The 17164-nt window shown below is 54.5% G+C and overlaps 1 protein-coding gene across 1 annotated transcript; it reads right to left on the bottom strand.

The window, feature by feature from the left end:
* Window positions 1-1424: 1424 nt before the first annotated feature.
* On the bottom strand, window positions 1425-15333 carry Helz2 (helicase with zinc finger 2). The gene is made up of 19 exons (XM_050150906.1): window positions 15243-15333; window positions 13289-14337; window positions 12982-13165; window positions 12800-12907; window positions 11769-12286; window positions 11027-11668; window positions 9401-10184; window positions 9147-9222; window positions 5353-9055; window positions 5013-5239; window positions 4759-4929; window positions 4515-4676; window positions 4288-4435; window positions 4089-4205; window positions 3825-4017; window positions 3304-3657; window positions 2974-3130; window positions 2706-2873; window positions 1425-2614 (listed from the first exon to the last, which is right to left on the bottom strand). The coding sequence occupies exons 2-19, from the start codon at window positions 14266-14268 to the stop codon at window positions 2490-2492; spliced, it is 8817 nt and encodes a 2938-aa protein (XP_050006863.1). The 5' UTR covers window positions 14269-14337; window positions 15243-15333; the 3' UTR covers window positions 1425-2489.
* Window positions 15334-17164: the final 1831 nt, after the last annotated feature.

Genomic DNA, 17164 nt, shown 5'->3' with positions numbered 1-17164 from the left:
ATGGCCGGGACTGGCAGGAGCAGGTGGTCAGGTGGTCAAAGACAGGGAATCCCTCCACCCCCACTGGAAAAGGGGTCATTTTCTGAGTGGGATTGGGTGGGGAGTAATAAAGATCCCCACTTCCCCTACTGGGGATAGGCTCTGCCTGTTGGGGCTCAGCCTAGGTAGCAAGTCAGGTACTTCCAGTCACTGACAGACAAGTCAGGACTGTCATTCTCTGTGGCATCGTGTTGTCCAGGTACCAATTGCTTATGGACGTCTCCCAGGATAGATGCAGTTCTAAAGATGTAGGATGGACCCATATGAGGGTCTAGTAGCCTGGCATGCTGACTAACGGGGACCAGAAGACTCCCATCCCCAACTATGGCCCAGCCTTATGTCCCATTGGGTCCAGAGAGTGTAGCCTAGAGGTGGACACACAGCAGAGCTACTACAGACACTGGATGCTGCAGAGCTGGCTCACAGAGCCTACTCCTCAGCCTGTATACTGCTCACTAGTGCCAGTGCCTTCTCAAGGCTCCCTACCCTCACCTCCACCACACTCCGTAACTTTATTCCTGATGGGATCTGCGGTTTTTTTCTCCTCTTCTTGAACTCCAACAACCATCTTAGAACCATCCCTACTATTTTCCAGCAAGTTCAAGGCCCCTCCCTTTAAGAAGCCCTCCCTGCCTCTAGGTGAGGCAGATCCTGCTGTCACCATCTAGAAATGCCTTGTTTATTTTAGTACATATCCACCCGTAAACTCCACTACTATGGCTGCTCTTGAACTACTCAACCCCTTGCTCATCTTCAATTTTCACACCCCTAACACTCTAGCACAAGCTGCCCCCCAGGAACCCAGCCAGGACACTACATCCCTGCCAAACTCACCTGCAGACCTAGGTGGATAAGGAGGCAGGTGGAGCTGGTGTCCTCTCAACTCTAGAAACAGACAGGCCTTAGGAACCTCATCTCCTTACAGAGTCTCAGTTTCCCACCACGTTTTCCTGGGACTAGCATTCTTGTATCAGCTGTGTGAGGTTAAGTAAGTTTGGCTGCAAGTCAAAGGCCAAACGGACGCATGTCACAAGTTGACTTGGAAGGGGCCGTGGGGTACAAAGTACTAGAGGACAATTTCAGAACAGACAAGTTGTCATTGAGGTCACAGCCTAAGGACTTTGGACCTGCTTCAGCCTGAGGACTAAGAACAGTCAGCCAAACCTACAGCACAGACTTAGCTCTCCAGTTCCAGCCCATCTCTGCTAAATTATCCACTAGCTTCCTAAGACTGTAGTCATTTTCTCAGTCATAAGACAGGATACCCCTACTTTTTCTCCCCATTCTCCCAGGTCCTGTACTCAGCTCCTCCTTTGACTCCCTCAATGGCTACAAGATGAAGGCCAGTCCTGTCTACTCTTGTCCAAACCACAAAACACCCATGAGAACTTTCAGAGAAATTTTTATAATAAAATTATACAGTTATATAAGGCATGACCTGAGAAAAGATTAAAAGATGGAATGTAGAAAATTAATTTGTAGAAAACACCAGACATTATTCTCACAGGAGGTTCTGCAGCCAGATCTTAGAAGCCCCACCTCTCCTGGTGTGTACAGCTCACTTGTAGCATCTCTGACCTCAGGAGAGGGGAGTCACTGAGAAGGGAGTGGCTGCAGCCTTGGAACTGCCAGGAGGTGGGAGTTTGAGAGGGGGCCATGAGCGATTTTATCTGCTCAGTCCTGCAGTAAAAGATTGAGACTTAGGTTGTCTTAAAGCCCTAGAAACAGGCATTAAGGCTTGGTGAAGAAGCCCAGCAGTGGTACTGGGCTACCTCATTCCCAGCTGCCTGTGATGTTTCGCCTCCTAGGACTGTTGTGATCATTTGGCTTGGCTCTGCCCTCCCTGCCCCTATCCGAGCAGGCAGCCCTGTGTGACATAAGGTAGTAGGTAATAAAAGAGAAAAAGTCTTTCTCCCAGGAATGCTTCCTTGCCCACTCTGAGGGGCACAGTAAGAGGAGCTAGCTTTAGGCTATTAAGACTAGAAAATATGACAAGTGAATACTTGGTGCCCAGTGAAACAACAGATGGATCTCTGTCAGAGTGCAGCCTCAGAGGAGTTTCATTCCTGTTTAAGCTCCCACTGACAGCAAAGATATATCCTGGGTTCTTTTGTGGCCACTAAGAGGTGTCCTAGTCACCAAATGCTCCAGGAAAAGCAACACGGGATCAAAGGGTCCCACCTACAGCTCTTTCCCTTCCACTCAAGTCCAGGCACAAACAGGAAGGTCATCATTATTAAGCCTGCTTCCGGCCCAGGAAGAGGCCACCGCCCATAAGACTGTCACCGCAGCCAATACCAAGGTCTTTCCTAAGAAGATAGCAGAAGTGGTCGACCAGTGTGTAGCTGGGACAGAGATCTGTGACAATCCACTGAATGCCCAGGGCCTTGGCAGAGGAGAATGAGGGGCATAGTCGCTGGCACATCAAAGGCTGGGCAGATGGGAGTTCTTCAGGAAGATAAAGCAGACCTTCTCTGGACCCGCACCTTCTCAGCAGGCACAAGGCTGTGCTGGGCCTCACAGAAGTCTAGGAGACGGTGCCAGAGTGGGCAACAGCGTAGCAGAACGTGGTCCCCTGCAGGGAGAATCAAGGTGGCTCTTAGTTCTGCCCTGAGCATGCTTGACACTGCGTCACCCCAACACTTCTCAGAAATGCAAACCCTCACCAATGAGGCACAGCCCTTCCTGGGCCCGGGTGATGGCCACGTTTACTTGGTGAGGGTCCACAACAAAGCCCAGGAACTTCTTGAGCCAGCTCTTGGTTGGCCTCTGGTCCACATCACTCCTGGGGCATGTTCTGACCGTGCTCACCAGCACATAGCGCCACTCGCTTCCTGGGAGGAGAGGAGGGAGCGGTAGATGAGTTTACATTTGCCCACCAACCCCTCTGCTGACCCCCACACACATGAAACGGTCTCCTTAGAGTAGCCTCACCCTGGCTCTTGGTTATGGAAGTCACAGTCACTCCGATGACCCCTCTTTGCCTGAGGCCCTTGCTGATTGCAGCAGCCTGTGCATTGTAGGGCGTAAGGACGGCAACGTCCTTGGGATCCACCATCCGGTCCAGGGTCAGCTGCTTGGTGATGCGGACCTAAGTAAATGACGGGGCAGATGGAGCTGGAACCCAGTCCTTCTGTCCAAAGTACACGGGCCTCACTTGCTCCCAGCCTTCCTGACCACTGAAGCTTTCCTTAGCCTTCATCCTCATCCAGGAAGCCTCTCCTGTCCTATCATGCACCAAAGAGAGAGTGCTCTGACACTTACCACCTCCGCTACTTCCTCTGTATTGGCCCTAGAGTTCTCATTGCCATCCTCGGTGGACACCAGCAGCCTCTGCTCCTGGCCCTGCACATAGCCAAAGATGACAGGGCAGCTCTCCTTGCCAGCATGGCCCAGGATGCTGCGTGGACGCTTCAAGTCAGACCAGGTCTTCAGCTTACTCCCATAGAATTCCATGGAGGGAAAGGAGCAGATGTCCTTATGCATACGGTACTGTGTGTCCAGCAGGATGGCATCCTTGTGGTACCTCTCAAAGAGAGACCGGTCCATCCCCAGGTTTCGCAGATGTTCATTCTTGACCACAGGCTGCAACTGCTTGTGGTCTCCAAGCAGAACCACCTGGAAACACAGACAGGTAGGGCATCCGTGTAGCTATCCGGCCAGAGGCATCCCGGCTTCTTGGTCATCTTCAACCGAGAGTGATGCTTACCTATTGCACCCTCAGCACCACAGCATAAACCGCCCCCAGGAACCCAGAGAGCAACTCCAGATCCCTCCAACCTCACCTTCTCAACCCGCGAGAAGCACACCAACGGAATAAGGGTTTCTGGCTCAGTGGCCATGCCTGCCTCGTCGATAAGGATCTGTCGAACTCTGAGAGTTTTCAGGCTTCCCGCTGCCGAACAGGAGCATGTACACAGGATGACGGAGTGCCGCTCAAGCTCATACCTGCGTGCCTTCCCCAAGACTCTCCTATACCTGTGTGAGGTGACACACGTCATCCAGTGAGCTTGCCAAAGGGCAGTTCCACCTCTACACCCACCACTTACACCACAAGATCTTCCTTCGTGAGTATTTTCCCTTCCCGAAGCTGGGCATCAAATTTTCTGATCTCTGCTGCATAGGGATTGGGGGCCTGGCGGATCCGATGGTGAAGGGTAATGCTCCTAGGAGGCAGAACCTTGGTGAAACCCTGTCCAGTGGAGGTCCCCTTGCTTCAGCCCCAGCACAGACTGATGTGTTGTGTACCTAAGGCTCTGATTCGGCCTCCCTTCCTGGGAGGTCTTGGTGAGGATACTCCTGTTACTCACTCCTGGCAGAGGGAATTCAGTGGCCTCTGCCTGCTCCCCATATACACGCAGGGGCCTCAACTCTGTCTTCCTACTCAGGAGCAGTCCTAGGGCGAGTGAAGATGTGAGAGACTGTACCTCGATGCCCAGCACCCTCTGGAGTCCCACACGTTACTCCTCACACACCTCCCAGGACATCCACGGACTTGTTGGAGGGGCCGCAATATAAGACACACGGGCCCCCCAGCTGTTCCTCTCCACTAGGGCTTCGGCCAGGTGGCATCTGTTGCTGGTTTAACCTATGGAACCAGTATACAATGTGGAAGCCCACAATGGTCTTCCCTGTGCCTGTGGACAGAGGACAGTGTGAGTACCTACGGCCACACCTGCCTGCCCAGGGCAGTCCCTGGCTTCTGCAAACGAACCCCACCTGGTGGACCCTGAATGACTGTGAATGGCTTCTCCAGAGCACTCCTGATGGCTCTGTTCTGGCTAGGGTTCAGCTTATGACGCCCACCAGGGATGTTGTAGTTCTGCCGCTCCAAGAACGTGCCGGTAGGTGGTAGCAGGTGCTGCCGCCCCGAGAACCTGCTGATAGGTGCTAGGGTGGAAGTGGAACAGAAGCCAAGGATCATTTGAGCACCAGGCACTGGGGAGAGGTGGGAAGCTGAAAAGCAGACCTACCCCTGCAGAAAGAGTGCTGCTGAGATGGGTGACCGGGCTCGAGGATAGCCCAGTGATGGGGCTCAGGGATAAACCAGTGACGGGGCTCGAGGATGGGCCAGTGATGGGGCTCAGGGATGGGCCGGTGACGGGGCTGGTGAAGGGGCTTGGGGATGGGCCGGCCCAAGGCAATGCTGATGACCAGTGGCGATGCGTCTTTCAGTCTATGCACAGCTTCTTCCTTGCGGCTGGGGATGAGAAGGGATATGGGAAAGTAAACAGGATTCTCCTAAGGAGGGGGCCATGTCCTCCCAGGATAGGGGAGCCCAAGGAGGTCCTGCAAGTGATAGGAACCACTCACAGGTCAGGAAGCTGCTTAGATATTATTTCCACAGTGAACAGAGCATTAGGTCTCAGCACCTCTTCTGGAACCTTCTCCATGGCCATGTGGTGGATGAAGAAATGTACCTGCCTGGGAACCTCCTGCCGATCATCCACACTCTCCTGGTCCCAGTCACCGCCCAGCCCCTGGTCCCAGTCACCAGCCAGGCCATGGGCCACCCAGGTATATGTATCAGGGTCAATGCTCAGGAAGGGTCCAAGGCATCTGGGTGCAGGGAGTGGGCTGGCTAGAGAGAGAGGGATGCCCTCAAGCCGAATGCAGAGATAGCAACAGTCAAAGTGGACGTTGATACTGTTCTCCTGGAGAAAGGCAGCTTCCAGCTGGAAGGTGCCCTGCAGTTGCCCCTGGGACATCCGATCTGCGTCCCAGGAAATATGCACATTCTGCAGCACAATGGAGTCGTTTTCTGAAACGGCATTGGTAAGGGACTCCAGGGCGCAGAGTGGCTTCCACACATTTGAGTACTCGCTTGCTTTTCGGTAGCGGTCCTTCAGAACCTGGTGCACGGGACCCGAAAAGCAGTCACCCGGCTGTTCCATGTGCTCCAGACAGAGGCTGAAGCCAGGCACCACTGTCCACAGCTGCAAGGCTGGCGCCAGGAAGCCTCGCTGCAGGCTAGCACCAAGCTGTACTTGTAGAGTATCTCCTCTGCTCAGCTCACAGGCCACCTCCACAAAGTGTCCACAGCGACTCTGGTGTATCTGCACCCGCTCCTTCCCATGAGGAGGCTTCTTGTCTTGCTCCTGGACGAGGGCAGCGACCTCAGCCCAGCGGTGCTCCTTCACCAGCACTAGGAGCTGAGTCCACAGGGCGGCATCTATAGTCTGGGTGTGTGGATCAAGGCTCATGCCTAGCAGTGGTAAAGTTGGCTTGGACCCCTGCACCGAGTAGATACGGCGCCGCCATACAAGCCGCAGGCCTGTCTGGTTCACTAGCTCCTCGGGGTGTTCAGCCAGCTGCAGGGAGGGGTAGTAGATAGGGCAGGGGTCAGGCAGGGTTTCTCGGTTGACAGGGAAAAGCAACTTGAAGCAGCGGGCACCCATCTCGACATCCACCACAAAGCCCAGCTTGCCTCGAGGCTGGGCCTTGAGCTGGGTGGCCAGGTACAGGCTGTAGGCCCGCCGTTGGTAGCTCTGGGCACAGGCATACTGGCGACTGAAGTCCTGGCAGAGACCATCGATGTCCCTGGTAGAGTATGTATAGCCCCTGTGGCCCAGCGCCGTTAGGATAAGCCGCTGCAGCACAACATCCAGGTACCTACGGATGGGCGAAGTGGCCCACGTGTACCAATCTACCTGCAGCGAGTAGTGGCCTGCGGGTTGCTGCTCACCCTGGCTGGAACGACCAAAAACAGAGCGGCCTAGAGCCTTTCGGAAGTCCAGGCACACAGGAGTCAGTGAAGGGTGCAGGTCATCGGTAGCAATAAGATCCACCATCTGGAGATAGTCCTGAGTACCAGCTGCAAGTTGCACTTGCTTCCAGAGGGAAGTCAGGAGACACAGCTGCTTGCTGGGGGTGTAGTGGGTGTTCAAGTGTTGGCACAGGTGCAGTGACAGGGGCACCAGTCCTCTGTGCTTCTTAAAAACACCGTCAAGCTGTTGCCTATTGGGTGTGGGCTGCCACCTCAGTGGTATCAGTGTCTGTGTGTGTTTATTGCCCACAAGGAACTCAGCCACACGGCTGTTAAACTGGATCATGTACTCTTGGACCATGATGTGGGCTGTGCGAAAGCCCAGCACGCTGTCCTCATCCGGAGCCTCATAGTAGCAGGCAGCTGTCAGGCGCTGACGGCGCAACATCCAAGAGAAGTAACAGGCAGCCACGACGCAGGTTTCCACAGAGTTCAGGTGGGCTGGCATCTCCAGGCCACCTCCAGGGTGCCCCTTGATCAGTTCTTCAGCTTCCTCGTATGACAGCTGGCGGTCATTGCAGATTATGGACGGTGCAAACCGTAGACTCTTGATCTGGCCACTGCCCTTCTCCATGGTGAGGAAGAGAGAGATGGTAAGGCGATCCTGGCCTGGCAGAAGGCTGAGGGCCTCCTGGCACAAGCTGGCTGGCAGCATGAGTACTGGCTCCCTGCTGGGGGCATAGAACACAGAGCCCCGCTGGCGAGCTTCCACGTCCAGTGCTCCATCCTTGGGCACCAAGCTGGCCACATCAGCAATATGCACAGCTACCTCACACACTGAGCCTAAGTCCCGGACACTGAGGGCATCATCAAGGTTGCAGGCACCCTGGGGGTCCACAGTGAAGGTCAAGAAGCTGCGGCAGTCCTCTCGGGGACCAGAGGCCATGTTTAGCTCTGAGTGGTATCTCTGCAAAGCCTTGGAAACAGAGGCTGGGTCTGGTGTGTGGGCCTTCAGGCCATGCTCTAGATCAAGGATATAAAGGCCCTGCTCCCAGGTGATGGCCTTGGGCAGCACCTCCAGGATGATGCCTAGTGGGTAGTAGAAACGTTCTCGCCATAGGACAATACGGACCCAGAAAAGCCGGCTGCTCCAGTCCTCAGGCTTGAGATTCTCATGCCTTACGCGCTTCACTTGGCCTTGAATGAGGCGATGGACGGGAACTTGCCGCGGGTCCTTCATCTCTGCCACAAAAATCTTGGTCACAGAATTGTTGATGGGGATCATGATTCGGTGGTCCCACTCATCCATTCGACACACGAAGGCCAGTTCGTGTTTCCTTCTCTTCAGCACACCCATCACACGACCCTGCAGGCTTCCTGAGAGGCCCCTGTCATCAGCTGCTGGGCCTAGGACCTGGACTAACACCTCATCCCCAGTGAAGGCCATCCCGCAGTTCAGGCGACCCCTAACTTGGATAGGGTTAGAGGCCGTGTCATCCAGTGGCGTGGCCAGTGCTCTCTCAAAGGTCTCCTGTAGGAAGCTGCAGCGGCGGTATTGCTTGGGGTTTGAGCGCAGCAACTTACGCAGCACCGTGGTCGGCAGGTTTGTGTACTGCCGGGCCTTCTGTGGGGATGCAGGCCAAACCATGGTGTCCAGAAGCCCATCCTCCCGAACCGTCACGGTCACTTGCCTGCTTTCGTCAAGGAGTTCCTTCAGGATGGCATCATCAGCATTGAGCTCCCAATCGGAGGGCCAGAAGTCAGACTCAGAATCCTCAGGTTCTTCAGACATCCCACCCTCCTGGGTAGACGTTCCCGTTGCTGCATGTCGAGAAGTTGAGCCTCCTCCTGCCGTGTCCCCTGCTGTAACTGCCGCCATCTGTGCGGTGACTGCGGCCCTGGTTCCAGTCTCCATCTTCACTGTGACTGTGGTTCCGTTAGCTGTGGGTCTGGGCGGGTCCTGTGCCATAGTTGTGTGGTTCGCATCTGGGCCCCCAGCTCTGAGTGTCAAAGAAGCCCAGTGTTGTCTCTGGGCCACACCCTGCTCGATCTGCCCCAGTGACAGATCCTCAGGGAAGACACTGTGGTGCTCTATGCACTCACGAATGAAGCTTTTCCAGAGCTTTCTACAGGCTCCAGAGGAACAGAGAGCCACAGCATCTCCCACAGCCACCAGCTGAGACTGCGCACGGGTCATGACCGTGTTCAGCACACGAGGCTCAGTGAAGAATTCTGAGGTCGGCGCCCCAGGGCTGAGTAGACTGTTGCGGTTGTGGACAGAACTCAATACCACCACCCGGAACTCACGCCCTGTAGGAGACATGGATCAGATGGCCAGGTAAGATCAGCAGACTGGCTAACCCAGTCCCACCCTACCCCTGCCCACAATTCTATCACCTACCTGGCAGGATCTCAAAGCTGCCCACAGACACCTCACCCAGGTTCCTCCTTCTTAGCTCCTGCCTCAGTGCACTGACCTGCAGCAGACAAGTCCAGGGTTCTGAGAGCCTGTTACCCGGTAAGAACCAGGTCCTTTCGCCAATCCCTATACACCCTCACCCCAGCATGGTCACATGTATCAGACTAGAAAAAGGACAAAACCATCCCTCACAGGTAAAGAAAGTAAAGCCGTGGAAGCCAGAAGAGACAGCTCACCTGGGCACCATGGGAGACAGCACAGATGTGTCTCTGCTCCCGGGGTCCCCAGCAGTGAGGCCAGGTGTTGTAGATCTCTTGCACCTTCTCCACTACCTGGGTGACCTCGGCTGAGTTAAGCCAGGAAGTCATGGACATGTCCTGCTCGGGGCTGCCTGCCACGTGGCAGAACATGAGAGGATAGTTTTGGGGGTGGCATGGGACTTTGCCACTGGCCTGGATAGGGTTGCCCTTGGCTACGTAGAAATGGTGGGAGACGAAGTTGATGATGGCTGCGGTTGACCGGTAGTTCTCATGGAAGACAACGCGGCTCTGCTGGGCGATCTTGTGTACCTCCTGCTGGTAGTACAGGAAGAGGCGGTGCAATAGGGTGTGTCCGGCTGCCTTAGCTCTGGGCACACTGAAGAGCCTAGGTGTGACCTGCATGTGGTCCCCTGCCAGGACTACGCGGGTTAACGACAAGGCGTAGGCCAGTGGGATGAGAGCCTCACACTCCAGCATTTGGGCCGCCTCGTCAATGAAAATGTGGGAGAAGAAGCCAGCTGGCACCTGGAGCTCACGAGCCTGGGAAGTGGTGGTGACCACCAATCGGTGTTGTACCAACTCTGGTCCCGTGGGTGGGCGAAAGGCCTGGCGGTCCTCCGTTAAGCAGCAGTACCGTAACGTGGTCGAGTCGGTCTGCCTTGGGGGGCGGTCTGTGTACATCACCCTGAGCGGAGCTGCCTCTGGATGGCCACTGTTGACATAGCCATGGAAATACTCCCGGATGTAGATGTCTGCAGCACTGTAGGAAGGGTGAGGCACTGTGGGATGCTCCTTCAGGACTCAGGCTGCTGGCTAAAACATGTGTGTTCAGCCTTGCCTAGATGCCAGGAACACTCACTCACAAGGCAGACAGACAGGGGTCTCACCCAAGGACTCAAATGTACTCAAAAGGGAACAAAAAGCAAAGACACAGGGAGGGCCAGGACCCAGGTGGTCAGGGGTAGCTTAGAGACGGTGGTCTCTGAGTTGAGGCCAAGCGGAGAGCTAGCCGTGACCTAAGACAGCCTTGGTGGCTGGGTGCTGCAAGCTTTGGCAACGAGAACTGGTGACTGGCCTTCGGGAGCAGAGCCTGAGAGTTGAGAGACCAAGGAGGTGCTGCCTAGGACCTTCCAGGTACGCAACAGCCTTGCCACTCAGACCTTCAGCTCAGCCTAGGCAGGGCACACAGCCATCGCTCTGGGCTCTTCCTTTCACCCCATTCTCTGGGCTAAAGAAGAACTCTATGCCTGTAATAATATGTGATTTAGGGAACTAGAATAACCACACTAGTCAAAGAGGAACTTCTTGGTTGAATAGCCTGTTTCTATTTAAAAAAAGAAAAAGAAAAAAACAACAACGCCTTGCCCAGGAAACATGGGGTAGGCCAAACGCAACACCACTGCAACCCTCTCCTTGGTCCGAGGTTTGTGGAAAGCCACCCACATCTCCTTACCCACAAAATATATGCATTGATTCAGGGCACCCCAGTTGGATTTGAAAACTGCAACCAGCCACTATGGGCATCTTCATTAAGAACCAAAGAGCTGGATATCCTGGGCGGCAGGGCAGTGGTGAGCAACCTGAAAGCAGCTCTGAGCTCACCTGTTGGTGTGTGTGCAGATGAGCACCTTGGTGTGGGGCTGCTGGACAACTTCCAGGGCAGCCATGGCCAGTGTGTAGGTCTTGCCAGTACCAAAGGGGCCATAGATGAGAAGCGGTGGGATGGGCTTTGCGCCCTCGGGTCTTCTGCCAGCAATGAGCTCCACAGCCAGCTTCTGTTTGTGATTGCCACGGAACGAGGGTGGGACGGGCCAGGGGTGGGGCAGGGAGCAGGCAGGCAGGTCAGGAACCACCAGGCGCTCCTCAGGCAGCGCGTCTACTGCCTGATGCCAGAACCGGAAGGTCAGAGGGTCAATCTGGAACTGCACCTCCAAGATGGGGGTGTCTTGTGGTCGCAGCCCCAAAGCCACGCAGCACCGTGCTGATAACAGCAGCCACAGGGCATTCTCTGAGCTGGCCCGCGTCTCCAGCCGCACTTGGTATACCGTATTGTCAGGCGCAGGTACAGGAGCTACAAGGGCTGTACTAACTGCCCGGCTCAGCAGGAAGCCCTGGTCAGTGTCTGGCAACAGAGAAGAAGGGAAAGGGACCTCGGCATAGAGGGCTCCTGGTGGTGCAAAGAGCATGCCAAGTGCCGGTGTCTGCAGTGCCGTCTTCAGGGATACCTGGCCCTTCATGGCCAGCCTGGTGGAAAGTTACAGGTCAGCTCTCTATGCCGCAGACAAAGGCCCCTCTCCAAGTCCAGACTTGGGTCGCTCCTGCTAGCCCCACTGCCCCCACTTACTTGGCTACCAGCTGCTGCTGAGCTGCTTCCTCTTCATAGAGAAACTTGTGCATCCTCTGCCGGTAGTTTGTACGAGAGATGGGGCCCCAGACCACGGTACTGTGACTGAACTCCAGGGCCAGGGAGGGCACCTTGTACTTGGCCATCAGGGCTTCCTGCTCAGGTGTCCAATCTACCTCACGCACCACATGGCGGTTGCCTGTGTGCCAGTACTCTAGCTCCCGGGGTTGTCTGGGCGCTGGCGTCCCACAGAGCCCCAGGCTTTGCGCCTGGCCCAACTGCAACTTCAGTTTCTGGAGCAGCACCGGCCTGTGACCGAAGTCAAAGACCACCCATTGCTCAAAGCTGCCAAAGGAGGCAGCCTGTACATGCACCCCTACCTGGAACTGGGTTGGGGAGTTGGGTACACAGAAGTGATTTCCCCGTGCATAGAGCTGGCCTGGTGGGAGGCCGGGGGCCACCAGTGAGAAGGCTGCTCCAGGCTCTTGCTTGAGTAGAGCCACATGTAGCAAGGGGTCCTGGAAAGGAGACAAGCAGTGAAGTGGTATCGAATGCGCCCTCAGCCTCTTTCAGTGTCCGTGGTGATTCCTTCAGCCCTGACCACCCAATCCTCCTGAGAGAGCCAGCCTGTCACTTTCTGAGTCTGGGACCCTCAGACTGCTCAGTCTGCGCTGGTCTTCACCTCTGCTCATGGCTTGCCTCAGGCCCAGCACACATTAAAGAAAAAGAGATGAGCAGCTGGGATTTTCAGGCTCCTGTAATTACAAGTCACATTCACCCTCTAGGACACTGGCACACCTGTTTCTTACGTTAATTTACCCCACTGAGTGGAGTGACCCCATTGGGTAAGGGTGCCATGTTCACCTATCATTGTGGGAGGAAACAGGCTATAGGGTTTATCTTAGGTCCACAGAAGTGGAGCCACTGGCAGCAACAGCTCCAAACCACAGGTTTCCTCTATCTGCTCACCTATCCACCCACGGCAGGGTCTGCCCATAAGATCTGAGATCTCAGGGCTGTTGAACCCTCACCTCAGAGTGGATGGAGAACATCCAATTGTGCTGGGTCTTCTTCTCCTGGGCCTGGTGCACCAGTGGCTGGGGGCAAGTGACACATACTCCATCGACAGTCTCAGCCATCTGCACACAAAGGCCTGACTTTCAGCAGGGCAGCCCGCGGCTCACCTCCCCAAGTCTCACAAGTCTCTACTTACCACCAACACCTCTTTGCTGCTGCACTGATACTCAGCTAGCAGCCGTGCCTGGTAAGACACCAGCCCATCCTGCCAGGCAGCCTGTTCCCGCAGCTCCACGGCCTGCGCCCGTTGAACCCACTCCTGCAACTCCTGTTGTGAGTGTGCCTGGATGCAGACATCTCCGTGCTCACAGACGTCAGGCCTGGAGAGATGAGCCGTGACATCAGCAGGACTTCACGGAGATAGAGCCCCTCTCGGAATCCCCGGTGCTGACCTGACATAGGGGTTCTTCTCCTACCCTAAGCTCCCACATAACTCTCCTTACCTAGGGCAGAGCTCAAATTTGGAGAGCCCCATTGGTGGGGCACGGTGCTTCCAGTGCACGGCCTGGTCAAAGGCCACCATCTGCGCATGCTCCAGTGAGGAACAATGGTTCTCAAACGCCTCCTGAGAACTACAGGTGACCAAGCAGGCATAGCAGTACAGTTGGACCACAGGGGACTGATCATGACTGGTTTTCCTTCTGTCCTCTCCAAGGAGAGGGTATGTGAGCAGATCTCTTCTCTGGAGCCCATCCAGCTGCTCGGCCTTCCACACAGCCATCTCCACAGCGCTGTGCGCATACTCACAGCGTGAGACCCCGTGGCGGCATGGTACCCCGCAGCCCACAAAGTTGCAGTAGTTTAAAGGACGTCTGTTTTGTGGCTGTGGCCGCACCTCCACAAATTGCCGCTTTTGTCCCTCAGTTATAACATGAATGAGGACTGTGGGGCAGATTTGGTGCTTAGGGCAATGGCCCCTGGGATCCACAGGAAGGAGGCATGGGGGTCGGCCCCTGAAGCAGAGGGCACAGAGCAGTTGGAAATGGCCACCAAACTCGGCTCGGATCGTTTCAGCTGGGGTTTGCGGCCTCTCCGGAGCACTGGTGCCCTGCACTGCAGCTTTCAAATTTAGGCGGGTAAGGTTGTACTTGCGCTCAAATGTCCAGACGAGAGCCTCCTCGGAGCTTTGGGCAAAGGTGCATCTGTTCCTGTGGCGCCTGCAGCCCAGTCCTGGGATATAGTAGCGGCAGACTGCATAGCGCCAAGGTCTTGGGAATCTGGGCCGGCGGCCTACCTTACGCCACACCCTATTGTTGGCACCTTGCTTGTAGCGGACAAGCAAGATCTCCCTGGGGCAGTCGTGTTCCACTTCATTCAGGATGTAGGTGCTCTCATTGAGACACTGGGTGCACTTGGAGCAGCCCAGGTGAAGGTCTACCTGAGCATAGAGTTCTGCCCAGGGTGGCCCTGTGGTGGCTGGCATGCTGGCAGACCCCAGACTGCACCCCAAAGATGCCGTCTCAGATGAAGGCCAGGTTCTTCAGGGTTGGTTCTGAGCAGTTGAAGAGATGGTCGGAAAAGAGAAACAAGTCAGCCCAAGGTCAAGAAGAACCCACATAGCCTCTGTCAGGTGAAAGAAACTTCTGTTCAACCTTGTTGGGGAGTTCCACCTGAACCCCAGCTCAACCCCTCCTCCTGAAAGGCCTCCAAGTCCTGCCCATAAGGAATGCAAGGGGCAGCTAGTAGAGGCCAAAGAATCCTCCATCTTGGTACCTCTGGGGCTCCTTCACCCCTTAAGTTTCAGATCTCTTTGCTCTCTAAAAAAGTACCCTTTCCTGAGAGCTGTTAGTCAGCTCCTAGGACTACCATAGCCTACCAGACTTGGTAACAGGAGCCTCAGGAAGGGAGGGCACAGCCTTGCAGAAGTCCTGCTCTACCCAGGTTGGATAGTCTTCATCAGAATTCTCAGAGATGCCAGGAGGAGAGGTAATGTCCACCCCAGCAGGGATGGGCACGGGAACAGCTAGCTCCCTGCAAACACCTAGGTCAGGTCTAAGGGGAATTTCCCTTGCGTTTTTTTTTTTCCCCTTTTCAGTGTTGAGGATGAAACCCAGGCTCTTATACATGCCAGGCAAATCCTCTATGCTTGAACTACACCCTAGCACTCTAAAGAGAACTTTCAAGGAAAATGTTGAGGTACAAAGATTGTGTTTTGAAAGGAAAGAATTGAGCAACAAGCAAAGCCTGTGGTCCCCCTTGCACTCCTGTGGAGGTTTCTAAATCGTAAGAGCTAGAACCCCATGCCCGGCAGCTGGAGAAGCAGGAGGAGGGGGCCATGGGATTGTCCGCTTCTGGAGTCTGTCTGGGGCAGCTGGTCCTGCCCATTTGCAGGCAAGCGGGTGGTACTCACACCTTTCCCGGTGGTCGTCCAGTCTCCAGCCACAACCCTATACTTACCCAGTGCACCAGCATCGACTTGGAGCAGCGATCAGTTTCGTTTCTGCCCCTGGGGCGACTCAGACCTCTGACGACAGAGCGCGGAAATTACCTCACTGCCCCCCCTGCCCCGCCCCCGCCCCGCCCTCAAGTGATAGCCGCCCTCCCAGACCTGGCGGAGCTCCCTGGACCTAGTAAGATTTCCCCCCACTCCTCCTCCCCACCCCCATAGTTCCCCTGGGGTGAACCCTGCAGAATTTGACCTGGTACTTTCCCTGTTCCTCCCCCTACTCACGGTTGGACGCCTGTAGCCTCTTGTGACGGGGGAGGGGGAGGTGAGCCCCTGGGGCGGGGGGTGGGGTGGCTTTAGGGTCAAAAGATGCTCCTATCGGAAAAGGGAGGGCCGTTGCCTAAAGAGCCCTGACAAACTTATTCTGTGTGCTGTGGCCAAAGGCTAGGGTCTCTGGGAGCACGGGCCAGACTAGCAAGGAACTGAGAGTTTTGTGCTGGGGCAGGACCTGTTCCTAAAAGGCACTAGACTTCTTCCTAGAAGTTCTAGTGATTATAGTCAACCTCTTAAGATACACAGAGATGTTGGGATTGTGCCAGAACTCAGAGAATTAGAAAACTTCTGGCCCCAAACCAAAGAACAGGAAGAGCTGTTTGCAAGGAGCAGTCCCGTTTGAGTTGCCTGGCATCCTGAGTTCAGTGAGGAAATGATGCCACCCTTTGGTCACCCTAAAGGCTGAGTAGCCCACTGAGCTAGAATACTGTGGCAAGGAAATGCTGGCCTCTTAGGCTGCAAAGGACAGACATAAGTGCTCAGCAGAAATGACCAAATACTAGAAAAGACTCAGCTTCCTCATTGAGGTCTGGGTTATTCACCTAAGGGTGAAGGGTGAGAATCTGAATGTTAGCTCCTCCTCTGTGAGGGGTGGGGCCTGTGGGGGAGGGGCTGAAGTTGCTAACCCCCAACTTGCAGGAACTCAACCCTCACTGCTCCCAACTGTGAAGTTGTAATAAGCACAGATGTGTTAGAAGTAAGTTTGGGGCAGGGTGTGGTGGCCCATGTATTTGAATAACAGAGATGCAAGCATCCAAGTTCCAGAGTTTCAGGACAGCTAGTACTATACAGAGAGACCCTGTCTCAAAGGAGAGAGATAGAGATAGAGATAGAGATAGAGATAGAGAGAGAGAGAGAGAGAGAGAGAGAGAGAGAGAGAGGTTTGAGGTCAATAGACAAGGCAAAACTTTGCTCTTGATCGAGAAGGTGTGTTTAGAAAAAGAAACACAGTGACAGGAAATACACTTGGTTTTTTTTTCTTTTTTTTTTCTTTTTTTTTCCCCTTTTTTGTTGTTGTTTTTTGAGACAGGGTTTCTCTGTGTAACAGCCCTAGAAGTCCTGGAACTAGCTCTTGTTTTGGGCTGGTCTCGAACTCACAGAGATCCACCTGCCTTTTCTTGGTTCTTGGGATTAAAGCTTGCGCCGGTACCACCACGGTTTTGTTTTGTTTTTTTTTTTTTTTTTTTTTTTTTTCTATTTCAGGTGGTGACCGTGTCTTTTCTCCATTGGCTGGGGGTCTGACCTCAGTCTTATTCGATTGGCTAGTCTGAGAAGAACTGGTGCAGAGAAACCGATGGGAGATAAGGGACTGTCTCAGCTCCAGGCCATCAAATTCCTGGAATGCAGCAGGAGGCCTTTGTGTAAACAAAAGTTTAACCAAGTGGGACAATTAAATCATTTGCAAGAAAGTCTTACACAATAGGGAGGATTAAAAGATTTTAATTCTTTCTGTAGTATTGGGTAGGAAATGTTCATATTTAGTATTTCTTACAGACGGACAAGCAGATCTCTGGGTCAGGATCCACAAACTGTTCAGAATATGCATGTAGGAGTCTAACAGTGTGAGCAGCGTCCAGACTCTGGAAAAGATGGCTTGCTC

This window comes from Alexandromys fortis, unplaced genomic scaffold (genome assembly GCF_014885135.2).
Source record: "Alexandromys fortis isolate MF-2015 unplaced genomic scaffold, M_Fortis_MF-2015_v1.1 scaffold_27, whole genome shotgun sequence".
Lineage (NCBI taxonomy): Eukaryota > Metazoa > Chordata > Mammalia > Rodentia > Cricetidae > Alexandromys > Alexandromys fortis.
The sequence above is the reverse complement of the archived record's forward strand: the minus strand, read 5'-3'. Positions and strand labels throughout refer to the sequence as shown.